Genomic DNA, 20805 nt, shown 5'->3' on the forward strand with positions numbered 1-20805 from the left:
GTTTATCAGTGGCAATGTTTTTAGCTGAAACCGAAAACACAACCATGCGAGTCGTTTCGCAGTGTGTTTAAATTTAAAGTGAACGAGAACGTCCTGTCCCTAACTCAAAGCGGGTGCAGTTCACCTACCCATGCTTCTATTTTTCCTGCCCTGCAGCCTGTCGCCCGGGGCTCACCCTTGCGGGGCAGGAAAAGCAGTTTAGGATCATAGTAATATCTGAAATAACAGCAGCCTTCCTGCACGTCCCGCCGGCATTCGTTGCACAGCCACAGCTCTGCCTGCACCCTCACGGAACTGCAGCTCAATGCACCACCTTCTCGCAATCCCCGGGTGTCCCCTGCACATGCAGGAACTCACTGAAAACACCAGAGGCTCTGTGTGGATGAAGGGCACTCGCCCTGTATACCAGTAGACTGCAGAGTTGCAGTTCTACTGCCTTGACTGATGGAATCGTGGGCTCGGTCATGTGAAACTTCTACTATTCAGCTTATGTGGCAAGAAAAGTCCGGTTAGTTATGTGAAACTGTCTTACTTTCATTTTCAATTTGGGCTGAATATGAAATTTATGCGGGGGGCCTGCATAGCACCCTGCAGCCCCGGGGACCACTCCCTCCCTGGACCAATTTATTGCAATTAGGTGGGGGGGCAGCAGTCCCAGGGATTGCTACCTTCCCAGGGCTAAAATAACATGATGAAGGGGGTCCGTGGACCCTTACCTCCCCTAGGCTAAATTAAAGGTTGTAGGAGGGCCGCATGGCCCCCCTCATGGAGCCAATAATGGCCCTGAGGACCGCAACCCCCAGGGCCGGCTCCTGCTGCGTCCCTGTGTGCCCACCTCTGGGACATAGCTGTTTGCTAAGTGCTCTCGGACGCTGGAAGCAGATGTTTCATCTCTTTCCCTGCCCACACAGATGGCAGGAAAAGAGATTAAACTACAAAACTATTGCTCTTGCACAGAGGGAGCAGTTTGATTAGCAGCTCCCTGTGTGCAAAAGCAATGCCAACTCCCACAGGAGGGCCATGCGGTATTCAGGCTCCCCTGCAGCCCCATTGCACGCTGGGTGCCCTCTATTAAGTGAAGGCTGGGCCCCGGGGATGGGGTCCCTTGGGGCACATTCGTCCTTGGGAGTGGGGAGCATGGCCCTAAATCTCCAATTATTTTTGACTGGACCCCAGGGGATGGGGTCCCTGTGGCTGAAATTGGCCCGGGCAGAGGGGCCATGCAGCTCCCTTCCCTAATTAATGAAGGCCGGGCCCCTGGGGATGGGGTGCCCGTGGCTAAATTCGGCCCAGGGAGAGGGGGCTGCATGCCCCCCTCCTACATTTATTTATGGCTGGGCCCTGGAGGATGGAGTCCCCGGGGCTAAAATGTGGTAGGGGGTGGGACGTGTTGCCCCCTTCCCGTAGAGTCCATGGGTCTCCCCTTAAATTGCATCAAGTATTCAAATGTGCAAATCACCTGAAAGCTCCGCCTGCATGGCCCCGCACTGTCCACTTTAGTAATATGCAAAGGTCTTTCTAGCTTTTACACGGATGATGTAGAGCATGGGTACTCACAAACTTTTTCTCGGGGGCCAAAATTGCAGTATGGTTTGCGGCCGAGGGCCGCACTGAAGTGACAGCGGGGGGCGGGGCTTAGAGGGGGCGGGGCTTAGAGGGGGAACAACCACCCCACCCCCTTTTTCAAAACAATGCCCCTACCCCAGTAACACACACAGCGCGCACACATACAGCGCCATCTGCTCTCACCCCTACCCCAGTAACACACACAGCGCGCACACACACAGCGCCATCTGCTCTCACCCCTACCCCAGTAACACACACACACAGCGCAATCTGCACTCACGCCTACCCCAGTAACACACACTACATTAAAAACAAATAAATAAATAACCAAAGAGCCTTACCTGACTCAAAGCACTGTAAAGATGCCACAAATGTGGAACAGCAGGCAGGCAGGCGGGCAGCAGACGTGGAGCCGGTGACAGGAAGCAGACGACCAAAGCCCCATAAAAGTTAGCTGCAAGCGCTGACTTTTATGGGGCTTTGGCTTCCAGGATCGTCAGGGCAACGCCATAAACAATGGCCGCCGTATGTAAACATAGAGGAGGGCCGCGGGAGCATGCTCCCGCGGCCCTCTTCTATGTTTACATACTGCTGCCATTATGATGTGGCGTTTGGTGTGCGTCTCGCGGGCCGCCAAGCTAGGTCCGTGGGGCCGCTGGCGGCCCGCGGGCCGTACTTTGAGTACCGTTGATGTAGAGCTTACCAAGAGCCCCCCCAGTGTGTTTCCCTGCCGATTTTGGTGCCATGTTCTTGATGCCAAGGAATATGAGGACTTCTCCACAAAAAAAAGAAGCTCTTACGTCAGATAGATAAGAGGAAGGACCCTGGTGTGGTGGAGATTTAAATCTTTGTAGTCTTGTTGGCCTCTCTATAGCAGGAGTCATGTTATCACAGAATTCTGGAGAAAGACACAGGAGGAACAATCATATTGCTAAATGCACACAAGATTGCCTGGAGACATTTCCTCATGGACAATTCTGTAGCTCTACTGTAGAATACACACTGGACATTTACCTAACAAGGTAGCACTTACTAATTGACCAGTAGAAAGTACTTCAGTTGGGTAGACATTTTGTGCAAAATTGTGGACTCTTGTTGGATACAAAAGCAGGTGCGGTTCCTTTGTGGCCGAGTCACTCACGCAGCTACTGACACCCACACAGACATTCACAGACCCACTCAGACTCATGTACCCACTCACTGACCCACTCAGAGATTCTTGCACTCACTCACAGACCCACTCAGAAACGCATACACTCACAGACTCACGCAGACTTATGCACTCACTCACAGACCCACTCAAACTCATGCACTTGCTCACAGATGCACTCAGCGACTCATGTACCCACCCTTCAACCTACTCAGACACTCACACACCCACTCACAGACCCACTTAGATACTCATGCACCCACTCATAGACCAACTGAGAGACTCATGCACCCACTCACAGACCCACTCAAAGACTCACACCCAGAGAGTCCCTCTCACACCCAGGCACTCTCACACCCACATAGGTTACAGGGACGTTATAGTTAGGTTCTGAATTTACTTGTGCAAAACCTTAAAAATTCAGTAGTTATAGTTATTTCAAGTAACTATAACTCACACCCTCGCCATGCACTTCTAATTACCCCAGATATTACAGCACTCATGTCAACTTCTCTAACGTTATTAAATATATAAATAAAGCATTAGCAGTCAAATTAATGAACAAAAAACTGTGCATGACAGGGGTGTGAGATATAATTCCGGGTGCAAGTTCTAGTGGGGATAGTTATAGGGAGTTGGCCGCAGGTGCGAGTTATCTCTTACAGAGCATAACACTACTGCTCCCAATATTCAATTACTTATAAAGAAGGGGTCAGAGTGCTTTAAGTCAACGATGTTCTGATCCTCTTTTTTAAAATCTTCCCTTTTTTTAAATCATTTTTGTTTCTTTATATAGGTAACCATGTTGCTAATTCCTTTTGTTGTAGTTATGTGGTGTTAGGCATTCATTGTACTGTCCTGATGATGATCCTGATATTTCATGTGGATCGAAAAATCGTCGACTTAAAGCACTCTGATCCCTTCTTTGTATTTAATTGAAAACTGGGTGCTGTAGTGTTATGCTCTATAAGAGATTTGTGACTACATTGTGTTGACTCGCCACTTTTCTTTTGCCTGTATGTTATGAACCTGTACAAAGAAAGTGTCCACGTAAGGGTATCACCCTTACTGTTAATCTTTTGTATCAGTAAATTGATGGTTGATTTTTATATATAATTGATTGAATGTTTAATTGGTCAAATTGTTTCCCCCATTGCATTGGTTGATATCTTCCTTTTGCTTAAGGACCCTTCTTCCATAAAGCATAATATTACCCTTGGTCCCTAATCATCCTTGTATTTCCCTTGTCTTTTTAGGAAAGTGTGTCCATAATACAGCACTGAGGCAAAGGGTTTCTCTCATTTTCATGGGAGACACTCCCATGCAAATGAGGAAATTCCCTATTATAATAGCGCTGACACTGTATGTGTGCAAGTACTGTCTGTATTACAGAAGAGACCACACAAGTATTTGCAGCCCCTTCCGCGCTCAGGTGCAAAAAATGGGTGCACATGGTTGTTGTACCCCTAGGGCTCTTCATCTCATACGGCCATGTAAATCACAGTCTTGGTCTATTAATGTTGGACCATGTAGAGATGTCTACTGTCTGTGTAATTTGACCTTGTTTTCCCAATTTCTATAGTGTATACTCTAGCTCTAAGGCACTCATACACCTGGTTCATGCTATATGACACTTCAGAATAAATATATATACTTCCTCTTGATGTGAACAGCATAACCTTGTAGGATACATCGATACCTTACACTCCAACATTTTAGATCTCCAGTCAAAGAGATTGGGAGCACTTTTTGTGAGGGATTGGAAAATGCAACAAGAGACTGTTTAAAGGTGCAAATGTTCTTGAATATGTGACAAACAAAAGCAAAAATGCACATTATGAATTTTTAATGCAGTTGAGTAAACAATTAGATGCTTAGGAATAGAATTAAAGAAACATATGTCTTTGGCTGGAAGATCAGTGCAATCTTCAAATAAAGATAATACATGGAAGGAAATTTCCTTAAGAAGATATTTCGGGTTGTACTGGGCAATAAACATACATAGTCAACAAGGGCGTTAAACAGTCTGAACAGATTGTGGTGGCAATGGAAAATCCCACAACGTTTGGAAGGAAATAGCAAATCTGGAGGAGAATCCACTGGGTGGGATTCTGTTCATCAAAACGGCTGAAAATAAGTCATCCAATTTGCTTCAAATCAAACAGACAAAATGTCTAGGCTAAACAACAAAACAGTAAAATTTACACAACAATTGACTCAAAATACAGCCCCAGCACCTGAAGAATGTAAAACAAACTGCTTTGAGGCTAGGGTGAAGTAGCTTTGTGACAACAAAAGACAGACCTCTGCAAACTGTATAGCGTTTTCCTCCCCTCTCTCTCAGGGCCTCTAACTGTGTGACCTTTATGTGGCTTTCATATAGTATCATATGTTAAGAATTCCGATTTTGTCATTGTGCAGATGCGCATTGAGCACAGAAACATCTTTTTGGCTTTCGCTCTCCTGTTCAGGGATGAAGTGTCTTGTATTCTCGGCCGGCTGCACACTTCTCCACGTCAGTCTTCATGAGGTTTATCGTCTCCTGCAGGTGGTCCACTGCCTTCTTCACCTGAATCACCCACTGTAGGGTCTCGGGGTCATTTTTTGGAACGGGCTCAACTGGGGCCTGGATTTCCTCCTCCTCCTTTCCTTGGCCAGACTCTAAGGGGTGAAAGGGAACAAATAACAAGAATGAGGTACTGTGAACATGAGGCCAATCCATCTTCCCATATGTCGTGAAGTGAGAGGCTCACTAGTGCCCTGAAGCACAGGAACCGCTGGGCCCTGCAATGAGGACACTGAACACCATTTCCTGCCCCAAGAGAGGGACAGGAGTTTAGGCAGTAAAGAGGTAGAGTACAGGAAGGCATCATGGAGGCAGGCAGTTTCCTGCAGAAAGAGATACCACGTATCAGAGATCGAATTCTAAACAAACAGAAGTTTGGAACAAATTACTGGTCTTTCTTATTTTCTGATCCTTCAAAATCACACTTCCCTATATGAACTGTTTTTAATACTGACGTTTTTTACTGCAGTAAACCAATCCGCCTTGTTGATTACAGCCACTTCTATACTTTTCTGCCCTGTTTCTCTTAGAGAGGTCTCCATAAAGCATCCAGAGTCTGAGCGAAAGGAGGCATATGTCGAACTGACATTCAGGGCTGCAGACACCCACCATCTTTTAATCCGTGATGCCATCAGTGGGTTGGTCCCTTCTTGCTTCCGCAGATAGACACTTTTGCTACAAGCTCCTGGCATGGCTGCATTTTAGATTAAATGCAGTGAGGACTCCTAACCTAGAATGTTGAGGGTACTTTTGTTTGCTGCAGCTTGCAACGCTTAGGACTGCTTTGGACAATTTGCCTGAGAAACATTTGTGGTACCTAAATACTTTGAATTACTTTTTGTACTTTTCTAATACATAACACTTTGGGCCTCAATTACGAGGCCCCTGCGCGACAGGAGCATCACTTTTAGCAACACTTCGGTGGTGCTGTGCACTGCTACATATTTACAAGGCAGTGTTAAGCCATTATTTTGGCATAACGCCGTCTTGTAAATATGGGCCGCCCTACGCAGTTTTCTGAGGCAAAGGGGCATGCAATGGGTGTTGCAACATCCATTGCTTTTTGATGCTGCCCCAAATTTATGAGAAATCGTAAACCTGAGGCAATGCCTTCCCAGATGTGGCATTAGAGAGACGCAATGAGGAGACATACTTTTATTTCTCCTCTTTGCTCTATGAATGTGTGCTGCATTCTGCAGCCGACATAGGAGGAGCAAATCGCCATTAATGATTGTTTATATGTAGGAAGGTGTCCCTTCCTGCACATAAAAAATCACCCCCACAACGCAGACATCCTTGCAGCATGGCGCAAGAGTGCCTGCATTGGCACTAGGCAGGTGATTATGCGCCGGAGCAGGGGTAAACACAGGGATGCGCAGTATTCTTGAAAATACAGTGCATTCCTGCGTTTTGGAAATGACGCAGCTCGGCACAGCAATATTGCTTGCGGCACCGTGTTGTGCCATTTCCTAATAAATGAGGTCTTTGTAGTTTAAGAAAGTGCTACATATCTCCTCACTTGTTATAGTTGTGTCCCACTTCCGTCTGTTCACATCATGCTTCAGTGTATCCTCAGTTTCATACTTATTCCATTATTTTTTTTTTTGTGTGAACAAATCTACCTTTCTAACATTTTTTATTATTGAATTGCATTATGCTTATTATTGGTCTTTCGACAGATTTTGCATCAGCCACTCACCAGAAAATAATTAGCTTGGTGACATTAAGGGCCATATTTATACTTTTTACGCAAAACTGCGCTAACGCAGTTTTGCATCAAAAAAATTAGCGCCGGCTAACGCCATTCTGAAACGCCATGCGGGCGCCGTATTTAATCAATGACGTTAGCCGGCGTTAGCCACCGGCGCTGCCTGGTGTGCGTGGAAAAAAACGACGTACAGTGCCGGCGTAGGGGGATATGGGGCTTGGGCGTCAAGAAATGGGGCAAGTCAGGTTGAGGCAATTTTTTCGCCTCAACCCGATTTGCGCCATTTTTTTTCACTCCCAACCCCCATAGAAATGACTCCTGTCTTAGCAAAGACAGGAGTCATGCCCCCTTGCCCAATGGCCATGCCCAGGGGACTTCTGTCCCCTGGGCATGGTCATTGGGCATAGTGGCATGTAGGGGGGCACAAATCAGGCCCCCCTATGCCACAAAAAAAAAAAAAAAAACCACTTACCTGAACTTACCTTAATGTCCCTGGGATGGGTCCCTCCAGCCTTGGGTGTCCTCCTGGGGTGGGCAAGGGTGACAGGGGGTGTCCCTGGGGGCATGGGAGGGCGCCTCTGGGCTCCTTCAGAGCCCACAGGTCCCTTAACGTCTGCCTTTTGCAGGCGCTAAAAAACGGCACAAAAGCGGCCGTACGTCATTTTTTTTGACCCGCCCACTCCCGGGCGTGAATTTTGCCCGGGAGTATAAATCCGACGCACATGCCTCGGAGTCGATTTTTTAGACGTGAACGCCTACCTTGCATCTCATTAACGCAAAGTAAGTGTCCACGCTAAAAAATGACGCAAACTCCATGGACTTTGGCGCTAGACGCGTCTAACGCCAAAGTATAAATATGGAGTTAGTTTTGCGTCGAAATTGCGTACAAAAAAAACAACGCAATTCCGGCGCAAACGGAGTATAAATATGCCCCCTAAGATGTTTTATCTAGCCAGCACACGTGTGACCCTGACATTGGGTGTGAAATTGGTTGAAGAAGACTTTGTAATCCATTTTGTGTCTCAAGTGCGTGCAGAGAGAAGAACATGTCATTGTGATTGTGAGTGCCCTTCTATGGGTGTATGAGACAGATGAACCAGGTTTTAAGGATAATTCAGAGGAAGACTAATTCTCGTTTCCTAGAGAGCCGTAGATAAAAGTGGCACCAACACACCTTAGAATTTATAACCTGATATTTAATGGGTTCTTCACTGCAAGTCCAATGCGATTATGAAAGTAACACCGTAAACAAACATTTGGGGCCGTATTTATACTCTGGTTGCGCCGAATTTGCGTCGTTTTTTTCGACGCAAATTCGACGCTAAACTAACGCCAACTATCGCCATATTTATACTATGGCGTTAGACGCTTCGGGCGCCAAAGTGCCCGGAGTGTGCGTCATTTTTTAGCGTGAACCCCTTCCTTGCGTTAATGATATGCAAGGGAGGCGTTCCCGTCTTAAAAAATGACTCCCAGGCCTTTACGTGGTATTTATACTCCCGGGCAAAAATGACGCCCGGGAGTGGGCGTGGCCAAAAACGGCGCATTTGCGCCGCTTTTTAACGCCTGGGTCAGGCATGGCGTTAAGGGACAAGTGGGCTCAAAATGAGCCCAGAGTGCCCTCCCCTGCCCCCAGGGACCCCCCCTGCCACCCTTGCCCACCCCAGGAGGACACCCAAGGACGGAGGGACCCATCCCATGGACATTAAGGTAAGTTCAGGTAAGTTTTTTTTTTTTTTTTTTTTTGTGGCATAGGGGGGCCTGATTTGTGCCCCCCTACATGCCACTATGCCCAATGACCATGCCCAGGGGACAGAAGTCCCCTGGGCATGGCCATTGGGCAAGGGGGCATGACTCCTATCTTTACAATGATAGGAGTCATGTTGATGGGGGATGGGCGTCGTTAAAAAATGGCGCAAGTCGGGTTAAGACGATTTTTTCGACGCAACCTGACTTGCCCCATTTTAAGACGCCCATACGCCATTTTCCCCCTACGCCGGCGCTGTCTGGTGTACGTGTTTTTTTTCCACGCACACCAGGCAGCGCCGGTCTGGTAGCGCCGGCTAACGCCATTCAATAAATACGGCGCCCGCATGGCGCTTCAGAATGGCGTTAGACGGCGCTAAATTTTTTGACGCTAAACTGCGTTAGCGCAGTTTTGCGTCAAAAAGTATAAATATGGCCCTTGATGTGGTACTCATGTCAGCAATTGATTTTAGCCTCAGACCTGCAGGTCTTTGTACTTTACTTTTTTTAAATCGTCCTATACGGGTGTAACTATGGTAACATGTACTTACTTTACTTTAATTGCTTCCTCCTCATGCAGGTATGAGCAGGTTTTGATTTGCTAGAAAATAATGCTTTATTTAAGCATATTTCAGTTAGCATAACTAGACGGCACCAGGTTTCACTTAAAATTATTCATGATATGTGGCAGAAACATTTATGTTTATTTCAGGTGTATGAGCTTTCTGTGTGTATATCTCAGAAAATCAATGAAAATACAGCCTCAACCATGGTCTCTGTGTTGAACAAATGTATAATATTTGTTCCTTCGTCCAGAGGGAAGGATGCTCAGGACTGTTATAATTTTCAGAGCTGCTTAGCCGAGGTTTGTTGGTGGTTGGACAAGCTATTGTGTTCCTGTGTTTCATAAAGTATGATTTCATCTCCTTAACAGTGTACAGTTTTAACCAATGTGATGTAGTAGGAAGTAGGAGCTTCTGAGGGTGTCTTGCAAACTTCAAAATTGATTGGTGGTCATCAATGAAACATTTCTAATCTAACCATTCTACATAATGCTATGCTATGAATGTGTGTATCTTCTGTTCCTAAACATTAAAACATTATAAAAGAATGTGCTGTTTGGAGATGGGCCAGAAGACCTATGCCTTGAGACTTATTGCTCTGCCAAACCTTTACCCATAAAATGTGTTTGGACTTTTCTTTGGGGACATAACGTATGTCAATCTGTTTGCTAATTCACTTAATTTATTAACTAACTACTTTCGCTTTCTTAGAATATTTGATTAAATCCACAAGGTTATTAACTTTAGGACGTTGTCATGCAGGTTTCATTATGAGCTTTAGACTAAGTCTATGAGAGACTCAGATAGTCCCATTCCTCCCTAATGACCCTTTAATTTCTTAACAGTTAAGTTAATTAACAGTTTTGGTGACCCATACAGAAAATTGTATTATTAACCAATTAGGCTAATTTGTGGAAATGTTTGGTTGGGAAAGAGTTGGAGAATCCTGAAGATTTTTGAAGCATTGCCAGAGTATATGTAGATGTTGCCCAGAAGTTCATGAGTTTTGGTTGGGTCTTGCCAAGTGTGTTTTGGGACATGTGTTGTATTTTGCGTATTGTGTCATGTGCAGTATATGTTATATGGTCTGTTGATCACATGCATTATTAAAAATTGGTGATATTTAATTTGTTTTGACATGTATTCTGTGTGAAGATTTTGGAGAACTTGAGTTAGATAGAAGTGTCCGTGTAAGATTTAGAGGAAATGAGAACGTTTAAGAATAAATTTAGCTTTATGATTTTAAATTGTAATTGTAGATTCTAATATCGTCTTGAACATAGGATAGACATTCCTGAGGTTATATAACCTTCTGTAAGGTTATGTCACAAATTCCAATCTCAGATAAGATACAATATAAAAGGGCTGTCACCTGACCACTTTTCAGGAGAGGTCGTTCGTCCCAGATTATTGTGCAAGATACTGCCAGAGAAGATCTTAACTGCCAGAGATTCTGCCTCATCATGCTTTATACCGATACTGAGCCAAATCCGGGAGGATGTTGATGGGCACATGTACCAAATGAGGCACACTGTGCAAGAGCACCAAAGGCAAGCCCGTCTTTGGCCATTAGCATACCAGAAGCGGCTAGTGCCAGCCCTGCTGCCTGTAGTCCCCAGAAGGTAACTATGTAAACAAGATGGTAGAGATTTTCTCTGGAGTCCCACCCCTGGGAAGAAATGAGATGTTGTACTGCCTTTGGGCCCTGATCAATGGTTGCTCTTTGCAAAAACATGCAGACAACGTTTACGACCTTCTGAGCAAGGACACGCTTGACAAACCTGATTTACTATTTTTGACAGACACCTGGCTCTCAGAGTCCTCTAAACCCTCCATTGCGATGGCTATTACTAATTATTTTTAATTATATAAGAAGGATCGCCAGTCCGGTAGGGGTGGCAGAATAGCCATAATTCTCAGGGATTACTTAGACTGCCAGATGTTCCAGATTGAGAGCCTGGTTGGTGCAGAAGCAATTGGTGCCTGGTTCTCCTTGTCTTATCAGCATTCTGTGGTGTTAATTTACATACCTCCTGGGCCAGCTAGTCCATTTCTGATATTGCTAGAGACTGCAATAGCACATTTGGCACTGAAATATGCACAGTGTATACTTTTAGGGGACTTTAATCTCTGCATGGTTAAGGTGGAGCGTAATGAGGTAACAGAATCAAAGGAACTGATTACTTCCTTAGACCGCACTCAACATATATTTAGTCCTACCCACCAAGCAGGTCATGTGATTGACCAGGTATTTTCAAATATGCCTTTGCATACAGGAGACCCTGTACCTCAGGTTTGGTCAGATCATTTTCTGATCAGATTTTCCTGATCAGCCCCTATTAAAACACATCTCCCTTCATCGGGCCCTCTGTGTATTATGAGAGCATTTCATAAAATCCAGCCGGTGGAATTAATTCACACTTTGGAAGGTAGTTCCTCTTCTCTGGCTAGCCAGGTGGAGGCAGAAGTTTTGCTGTTAATTAAATGGATCCGAGACTCAACAGAGAAATTAGCACCGCCTCTCACTCACAGATCGAATAGAACAAAGCCTACCAGTCCCAGGTGCTCTGACAGTCTCAAGAAAGAGAATAAAAAGTGCTAAGTCTTAAAAAGAGAATGGAGAAAAAGCTGTGATCTGAAAGATAAAGATATAAACTGACACTCAAGAAATACAATGCCGAAATCAAAACTGCAAAACTAGAGCTTTTTGAGGTTAAAACTGCTGGAGCAGGGAATAAAACCATGGAACTTTTTCTAATAGTTAAAAATATTTTGGCGCAAGCAACCTGCACTAGATCCCTTCACCCCTTGATAGATTGGTATGAGCAGTTACCAACTGATTTTCAGGCTAATATTTTGACTATCCAGGCCAGTCTTTCCTCCGGCTCTAAGACGAATGAGGAGGTACTGGACATGATGCAGACAAACATGATCTATGGTTCTAATGCCTCGCTCTCTAATTTTGAGCCTTTTTTGATGGAAGGTTCTTTGACAGTCTAAAGGAATCTAAAATCTGGCTCTACATCGGACCTTTGCCCGCCTAACTTGTTTGAATTAGGGGCTCACATAGTTAACCCTTTAGTAAATAAGGTGCTTACATGCCACTTGTAACAGCTAGCGTACCAAGTTATTGGAAGCAGGCTAAAATTCTGAAGAATCCATCCGCAGATCCAGGGGTACAGTCTACTTATAGACCTATATACCTGCTCCCAGCATGCTCTGAGATTTTGAAGAAGCAAGTGAATCATCAGCTCTCCCTATATCTGGAATCCAATACCCTGCTCCATTCTAGTCAGTCAGGGTTCAGACCCCACTTTAGTACAGAAACAGTACTTATGGAGGTTAATGAAGGCACTTTAGATGTGGGGAAAAGGTAGTGCTGATTATGGTGGACCTATCAGCAGCCTTTGATATGGCCTTCCACTCCCGGATTGTCTGCAATCAATTGGAATAGTGAGTCAAGTCCTGAACTGACTTTCTTCCTGTTTGGAAGGAAGAAGTCAACAGGTATGGATTCCTCCCTTCTCCTCGTAGCCTTGTGAGTTGACAGTGGGAGTGCCCCAGGGCTCCGCTTTGAGGCCCACATTATTTAATGTATATCTCACTCCTCTTGCACAGTTAACAGGGTCTGTAGCTGCAAATATCATTTCTTATGCTGATGATACTCAGCTGATTCCTCAAGTTGCAAGGGAGAAGAGTTTCTAGGGAGTTTTAGTAAAACCTGCATGATGGCTGTCTTTCATTGAATGGCTATACTCCAGCTTAAATGTAATGCGGAAAAGACAGAGATCCTCTTTTTTGGCAATACTCCTTCAGATATTAGGCAGACTTTTTGGCCTGAAAATGCCCTGGCTCCAGGTCCTCAGGAAGGCATTGTTAAGAACTTAGGGGTCAAATTTGATGGCTGCCTGGTATGCAGTGTGTTGATTCTCACTAAGAAACTGTAGATATAAATTATGCTACTTCATCCTCTCCTAGAATAGCACATTGAAGTAGGTTTTAGAGAGTTGTTTTGGTATATGACTTTTAACTGAGGTAGAAATGTCCATTTTATTCTTGTTGTTCGTAACATGCATTTGTGCTGTTTTAATTATATTCTATGTGACTATTTTTGATGTGCTGAGCATCAGGATGAGACTTTTTCTTCCTGCAGTTTGTGTGTGTGTGTTATTATAGAAATTAAATTGGGTGTTTCAGATTACCATAGCGTCCTTGGATCTCTGCTTAGGTACTGTTAGTAATCCAAAAGCATTGATGTCACGTCGGCTATGTGCTGGGTGGATTTCTGCAGGGCTATAATAACCTTTCACATTCAATTATTTGTGCATTGAATTAAGTTCACTTGAAGCACCTGTGGGTGTGAAAACAAATCTTGTAGAGCTAAGCCAAAGTCTTAGTTTATGCAACAAGACAATCTTCTTATAATAAGGATCAAGTTTCAGTTAAAAAAATGAGTTGAATGAATCAAGAAAAAAGGAATATGATTCAAAGGCAGGTGAATCATTAAAAAGCGAGACAAAGGTTGTGAAAAATAATGCTTCCAAAAACATATTAGACTCAGAAGAATTTGTACGTGCAGATATTTATCAGCGTAAAATTCAACAAGCATTGGCAAAGCCAATAGGTTTCGCCTATGTAACATCTTTTAGCTTAGTTATTTTTTTATATTATATTTTTATTGCAGTCTAACAGGCCAGATTTGACCACATCATATTGTTTTTTATTTACTTTGAGCCATGTTCCACAGCAGCTCAACTGCTGTGCAACATGTGAAAAAAATTGACAAAGCTAATAGATTTTGCATGGGTGAAACCTATTGGTTTTGACAATGCTTTTAAGTTTTTATTTTGTTTGATTGCAAGAGATTTCGCAAACACAGAGAAAGCGATGTGCAGACTGTAAGGAAATGCCTCCTTGGCATGGTTACCCCCTGACTTTTTGCCTTTGCTGATGCTATGTTTTGAATTGAAAGTGTGCTGAGGCCTGCTAACCAGGCCCCAGCACCAGTGTTCTTTCCCTAACCTGTACTTTTGATTCCACAATTGGCACACCCTGGCACCCAGATAAGTCCCTTGTAACTGGTTCCTCTGGTACCAAGGGCCCTGATGCCAGGGAAGGTCTCTAAGGGCTGCAGCATGTATTATGCCACCCTAGAGACCCCTCACCCAGCACAGACACACTGCTTACCAGCTTGTGTGTGCTAGTGAGAACAAAATGAGTAAGTCGACATGGCACTCCCCTCAGGGTGCCATGCCAGCCTCTCACTGCCTATGCAGTATAGGTAAGACACCCCTCTAGCAGGCCTTACAGCCCTAAGGCAGGGTGCACTATACCATAGGTGAGGGTACCAGTGCATGAGCACTGTGCCCCTACAGTGTCTAAGCAAAACCTTAGACATTGTAAGTGCAGGGTAGCCATAAGAGTATATGGTCTGGGAGTCTGTTTTACACGAACTCCACAGCACCATAATGGCTACACTGAAAACTGGGAAGTTTAGTATCAAACTTCTCAGCACAATAAATGCACACTGATGCCAGTGTACATTTTATTGTAAAATACACCACAGAGGGCACCTTAGAGGTGCCCCCTGAAACTTAACCGACTATCTGTGTAGGCTGACTGGTTCCAGCAGCCTGCCACACTAGAGACATGTTGCTGGCCCCATGGGGAGAGTGCCTTTGTCACTCTGAGGCCAGTAACAAAGCCTGCACTGGGTGGAGATGCTAACACCTCCCCAAGGCAGGAGCTGTAACACCTGGCGGTGAGCCTCAAAGGCTCACCCCTTTGTCACAGCACCGCAGGACACTCCAGCTAGTGGAGTTGCCCACCCCCTCCGGCCCCGGCCCCCACTTTTGGCGGCAAGGCCGGAGAAAATAATGAGAATAACAAGGAGGAGTCACTGGCCAGTCAGGACAGCCCCTAAGGTGTCCTGAGCTGAGGTGACTCTAACTTTTAGAAATCCTCCATCTTGCAGATGGAGGATTCCCCCAATAGGATTAGGGATGTGACCCCCTCCCCTTGGGAGGAGGCACAAAGAGGGTGTACCCACCCTCAGGGCTAGTAGCCATTGGCTACTAACCCCCCAGACCTAAACACGCCCTTAAATTTAGTATTTAAGGGCTTCCCTGAACCTAAAGATTTAGATTCCTGCAACTACAAGAAGAAGGACTGCCTAGCTGAAAACCCCTGCAGAGGAAGACCAGAAGACAACAACTGCCTTGGCTCCAGAAACTCACCGGCCTGTCTCCTGCCTTCCAAAGAACTCTGCTCCAGCGACGCCTTCCAAAGGGACCAGCGACCTCTGAATCCTCTGAGGACTGCCCTGCTTCGACGACGACAAGAAACTCCCGAGGACAGCGGACCTGCTCCAAAAAGACTGCAACTTTATCCAAAGGAGCAGCTTTAAAGAACCCTGCAAACTCCCCGCAAGAAGCGTGAGACTTGCAACACTGCACCCGGCGACCCCGACTCGGCTGGTGGAGAACCAACACCTCAGGGAGGACCCCCGGACTACTCTACGACTGTGAGTACCAAAACCTGTCCCCCCTGAGCCCCCACAGCGCCGCCTGCAGAGGGAATCCCGAGGCTTCCCCTGACCGCGACTCTCTGAAACCTAAGTCCCGACGCCTGGAAAAGACCCTGCACCCGCAGCCCCCAGGACCTGAAGGACCGGACTTTCACTGCAGAAGTGACCCCCAGGAGTCCCTCTCCCTTGCCCAAGTGGAGGTTTCCCCGAGGAAGCCCCCCCTTGCCTGCCTGCAGCGCTGAAGAGATCCCTTGATCTCTCATTGACTTCCATTGCGAACCCGACGCTTGTTCTAACACTGCACCCGGCCGCCCCCGCGCCGCTGAGGGTGAAATTTCTGTGTGGGCTTGTGTCCCCCCCGGTGCCCTACAAAACCCCCCTGGTCTGCCCTCCGAAGACGCGGGTACTTACCTGCTGGCAGACTGGAACCGGGGCACCCCCTTCTCTCCATTGAAGCCTATGCGTTTTGGGCACCACTTTGAACTCTGCACCTGACCGGCCCTGAGCTGCTGGTGTGATAAGTTTGGGGTTGCTCTGAACCCCCAACGGTGGGCTACCTTGGACCAAGAACTGAACCCTGTAAGTGTCTTACTTACCTGGTAAAACTAACAAAAACTTACCTCCCCCAGGAACTGTGAAAATTGCACTGTGTCCACTTTTAAAATAGCTATTTGTGAATAACTTGAAAAGTATACATGCAAATGAAATGATTCAAAGTTCCTAATGTACTTACCTGCAATACCTTTCAAACAAGATATTACATGTTAAATTTGAACCTGTGGTTCTTAAAATAAACTAAGAAAATATATTTTTCTATAACAAAACCTATTGGCTGGATTTGTCTCTGAGTGTGTGTACCTCATTTATTGTCTATGTGTATGTACAACAAATGCTTAACACTACTCCTTGGATAAGCCTACTGCTCGACCACACTACCACAAAATAGAGCATTAGTATTATCTCTTTTTACCACTATTTTACCTCTAAGGGGAACCCTTGGACTCTGTGCATGCTATTCCTTACTTTGAAATAGCACATACAGAGCCAACTTCCTACATTGGTGGATCAGCGGTGGGGTACAAGACTTTGCATTTGCTGGACTACTCAGCCAATACCTGATCACACGACAAATTCCAAAATTGTCATTAGAAATTGATTTTTGCAATTTGAAAAGTTTTCTAAATTCTTAAAAGTCCTGCTAGGGCCTTGTGTTAGTCCCTGTTAGCATTTTCTTTTAGAGTTTAAAAGTTTGGTAAAAGTTTGAATTAGATTCTGGAACTAGTTTTAGTTTCTTAAAAAGTATTCCAACTTTTAGAAGCATAATGTCTAATACAGATGTGAATGTGGTGGAACTCGACACCACACCTTACCTCCATCTACAGATGAGAGAGCTAAGGTCACTCTGTAAACTAAAGAAAATAGCAATGGGCTCCAGACCTTCCAAACTACAGCTCCAGGAGCTGTTGGCAGAGTTTGAAAGAGCCAACCCCTCTGAGGATGGCAACACAGAGGATGATGATAGTGACTTGGAGGGTGATTCCCCCCCACCAGTCCTATCTAGGGAGAACAGGGCTTCTCAAGCCCTGACTCCACAAATAATAGTCAGAGATGCTGGTTCCCTCACAGGAGGGACCAACAACTCTGAAATCACTGAGGATAACTCCAGTGAAGAGGACATCCAGTTAGCCAGGATGGCCAAAAGATTGGCTTTGGAAAGACAGATCCTAGCCATAGAAAGGGAAAGACAAGAGATGGGCCTAGGACCCATCAATGGTGGCAGCAACATAACTAGGGTCAGAGATTCTCCTGACATGTTGAAAATCCCCAAAGGGATTGTAACTAAATATGAAGATGGTGATGACATCACCAAATGGTTCACAGCTTTTGAGAGGGCTTGTGAAACCAGAAAAGTGAACAAATCTCACTGGGGTGCTCTCCTTTGGGAAATGTTCACAGGAAAGTGTAGGGATAGACTCCTCACACTCTCTAAAAAAGATGCAGAATCTTATGACCTCATGAAGGGTACCCTGATTGAGGGCTTTGGATTCTCCACTGAGGAGTATAGGATTAGATTCAGGGGGGGTCAAAAATCCTCGAGCCAGACCTGGGTTGACTTTGTAGACTACTCAGTAAAAACACTAGATGGTTGGATTCAAGGAAATGGTGTAAATGATTATGATGGGCTGTACAATTTATTTGTGAAAGAACACCTATTAAGTAATTGTTTCAATGATAAACTGCATCAGCATCTGGTGGACCTAGGACCAATTTCTCCCCAAGAATTGGGAAAGAAGGCGGACCATTGGGTCAAGACTAGGGTGTCCAAAACTTCCACAGGGGGTGACCAAAAGAAAGGGGTCACAAAACCTCCCCAGGGGAAAGGTGGTGAGACAGCCAAAAATAAAAATAGTAAAGAGTCTTCTACAGGCCCCCAAAAACCTGCACAGGAGGGTGGGCAGAGAGCCTCTTCACAAAACAATCCTGGGTACAAGGGTAAAAACTTTGATCCCAAAAAGGCCTGGTGTCGAAACTGTAGTCAGTCTGGACACCAAACTGGAGACAAGGCCTGTCCCAAGAAAGATACCACTTCTAACTCCCATCCAGCTAAAACTGGAATGGCCACTCTCCAAGTGGGATCAACAGTGTGCCCAGAGCAAATCAGGTGTCACACTGAAGCTACATTAGTCTCTGAGGGTGGGGTGGATTTAGCCACACTGGCTGCCTGGCCCCCTAACATGCAAAAATACAGGCAGCAGCTCTTAATTAATGGGACAAGTGTAGAAGGCCTGAGGGATACAGGTGCCAGTGTCACTATGGTGACAGAGAAACTGGTTTCCCCTGGCCAATACCTGACTGGACAAACTTATCCAGTCACCAACGCTGACAATCAGACTAAAGTACATCCCATGGCTATGGTAACTTTAGAGTGGGGAGGGGTCAATGGCCTGAAACAGGTGGTGGTCTCCTCAAATATCCCAGTAGACTGTTTGCTTGGAAATGACCTGGAGTCCTCAGCATGGGCTGAGGTAGAACTGAAAACCCATGCAGCCATGCTGGGTATCCCTGAACTGGTGTGTGTCAAGACTAGGGCACAGTGCAAGGCACAGGGTGAAAAAGTAGAGCTGGAGTCTGGAAAAATGGCCCAGCCTACCAAGAGACAAGGAAAGTCAGCTGGGAAACCAGCTGCAACACAACACCAAAAAGAGAACCTCTCTTCTCAGGAAGAAGTTCTGCCCTCTGAGGGAACTGAGCCTATGGAGCTGGAACCTTATCAGGTTGAGCTCTTGGGCCCAGGGGGACCCTCAAGGGAAGAGTTGTGTAAGGGACAAGAAACCTGTCCCTCTCTTGAAGGCCTTAGGCAGCAAGCTGCTGAAGAGTCCAAAGGCAAGAAAAATGGAACACATAGGGTCTATTGGGAAGATGGACTCCTGTACACTGAGGCAAGAGATCCCAAACCTGGTGCCACTAGGAGAGTGGTAGTGCCTCAGGGTTTCAGAGAGTTTATTCTGACCTTAGCCCATGATATTCCCCTTGCTGGGCATTTGGGACAAACCAAGACGTGGGAGAGGTTAGTCAACCACTTCTACTGGCCCAATATGTCCCAGAAGGTTAAGGAGTTTTGCCTCTCCTGCCCCACCTGTCAAGCCAGTGGTAAGACAGGTGGGCATCCAAAGGCCCCCCTCATTCCACTTCCAGTGGTGGGGGTCCCCTTTGAAAGAGTGGGTGTGGACATAGTTGGTCCACTAGAACCTCCCACAGCCTCAGGAAATATGTACATCCTAGTAGTAGTGGATCATGCTACTAGGTATCCTGAAGCTATTCCCCTTAGGTCGACTACTGCCCCTGCAGTAGCCAAGGCCCTCATTGGTATCTTTACCAGAGTGGGTTTCCCTAAGGAGGTGGTTTCTGACAGAGGTACCAACTTCATGTCAGCTTACCTAAAACACATGTGGAATGAGTGTGGAGTGACTTATAAATTCACTACACCATATCATCCACAAACTAATGGCCTTGTTGAGAGATTCAACAAGACATTAAAGGGCATGATCATGGGGCTCCCAGAAAAACTCAAAAGGAGATGGGATGTCCTCCTGCCATGTCTGCTTTTCGCTTACAGAGAGGTGCCTCAGAAGGGAGTAGGATTCTCACCCTTTGAACTTCTGTTTGGCCACCCTGTAAGGGGACCACTTGCTCTTGTTAAAGAAGGCTGGGAGAGACCTCTTCATGAGCCTAAACAAGACATAGTGGACTATGTACTTGGCCTTCGCTCCAGGATGGCAGAGTACATGGAAAAGGCAAGTAAAAACCTTGAGGCCAGCCAACAACTCCAGAAGTTGTGGTATGACCAAAAGGCTGCACTGGTTGAATTTCAACCAGGGCAGAAAGTCTGGGTTCTGGAGCCTGTGGCTCCCAGGGCACTCCAGGACAAATGGAGTGGCCCTTACCCAGTACTAGAAAGGAAGAGTCAGGTCACCTACCTGGTGGACCTGGGCACAAGCAGGAGCCCCAAGAGGGTGATCCATGTGAACCGCCTTAAGCTCTTCCATGACAGGGCTGATGTAAATCTGTTGATGGTAACAGATGAGGACCAGGAAGCTGAGAGTGAACCTCTCCCTGATCTCCTCTCATCAGACCCTAAAGATGGCTCAGTAGATGGAGTGATCTACTCAGACACCCTCTCTAGCCAACAGCAGTCTGACTGCAGGAAGGTCCTGCAGCAGTTTGCTGAACTCTTTTCCCTAACCCCTGGTCAGACACACCTGTGTACCCATGATGTGGACACAGGAGACAGCATGCCTGTCAAAAACAAAATATTTAGACAGTCTGACCAAGTTAAGGAAAGCATCAAGGTGGAAGTCCACAAGATGCTGGAATTGGGAGTAATTGAGTACTCTGACAGCCCCTGGGCTAGCCCAGTGGTCTTAGTCCCCAAACCTCACACCAAAGAAGGAAAGAGAGAGATGAGGTTTTGTGTGGACT

The 20805-nt window shown here is 45.9% G+C and overlaps 1 protein-coding gene across 2 annotated transcripts in view; it reads right to left on the bottom strand.

Moving 5' to 3' along the window:
- Nucleotides 1-4545: 4545 nt before the first annotated feature.
- The window catches only part of LOC138304158 (programmed cell death 1 ligand 1-like), a 144536-nt gene continuing 128276 nt past the window's right edge, over nucleotides 4546-20805 (bottom strand). For both annotated transcript variants that reach the window (XR_011205513.1, XM_069243973.1), the window contains one exon: nucleotides 4546-5377. Coding sequence is in view for 1 of the 2 variants with exons in the window: in XM_069243973.1 (XP_069100074.1) it covers nucleotides 5184-5377 (194 nt within the window). In the remaining variant the exon portion in view is untranslated. The remainder of the gene's footprint in view (nucleotides 5378-20805) is intronic.

The sequence above is a fragment of the Pleurodeles waltl genome, chromosome 7 (genome assembly GCF_031143425.1).
Source record: "Pleurodeles waltl isolate 20211129_DDA chromosome 7, aPleWal1.hap1.20221129, whole genome shotgun sequence".
Classification (NCBI taxonomy): Eukaryota; Metazoa; Chordata; class Amphibia; order Caudata; family Salamandridae; genus Pleurodeles; species Pleurodeles waltl.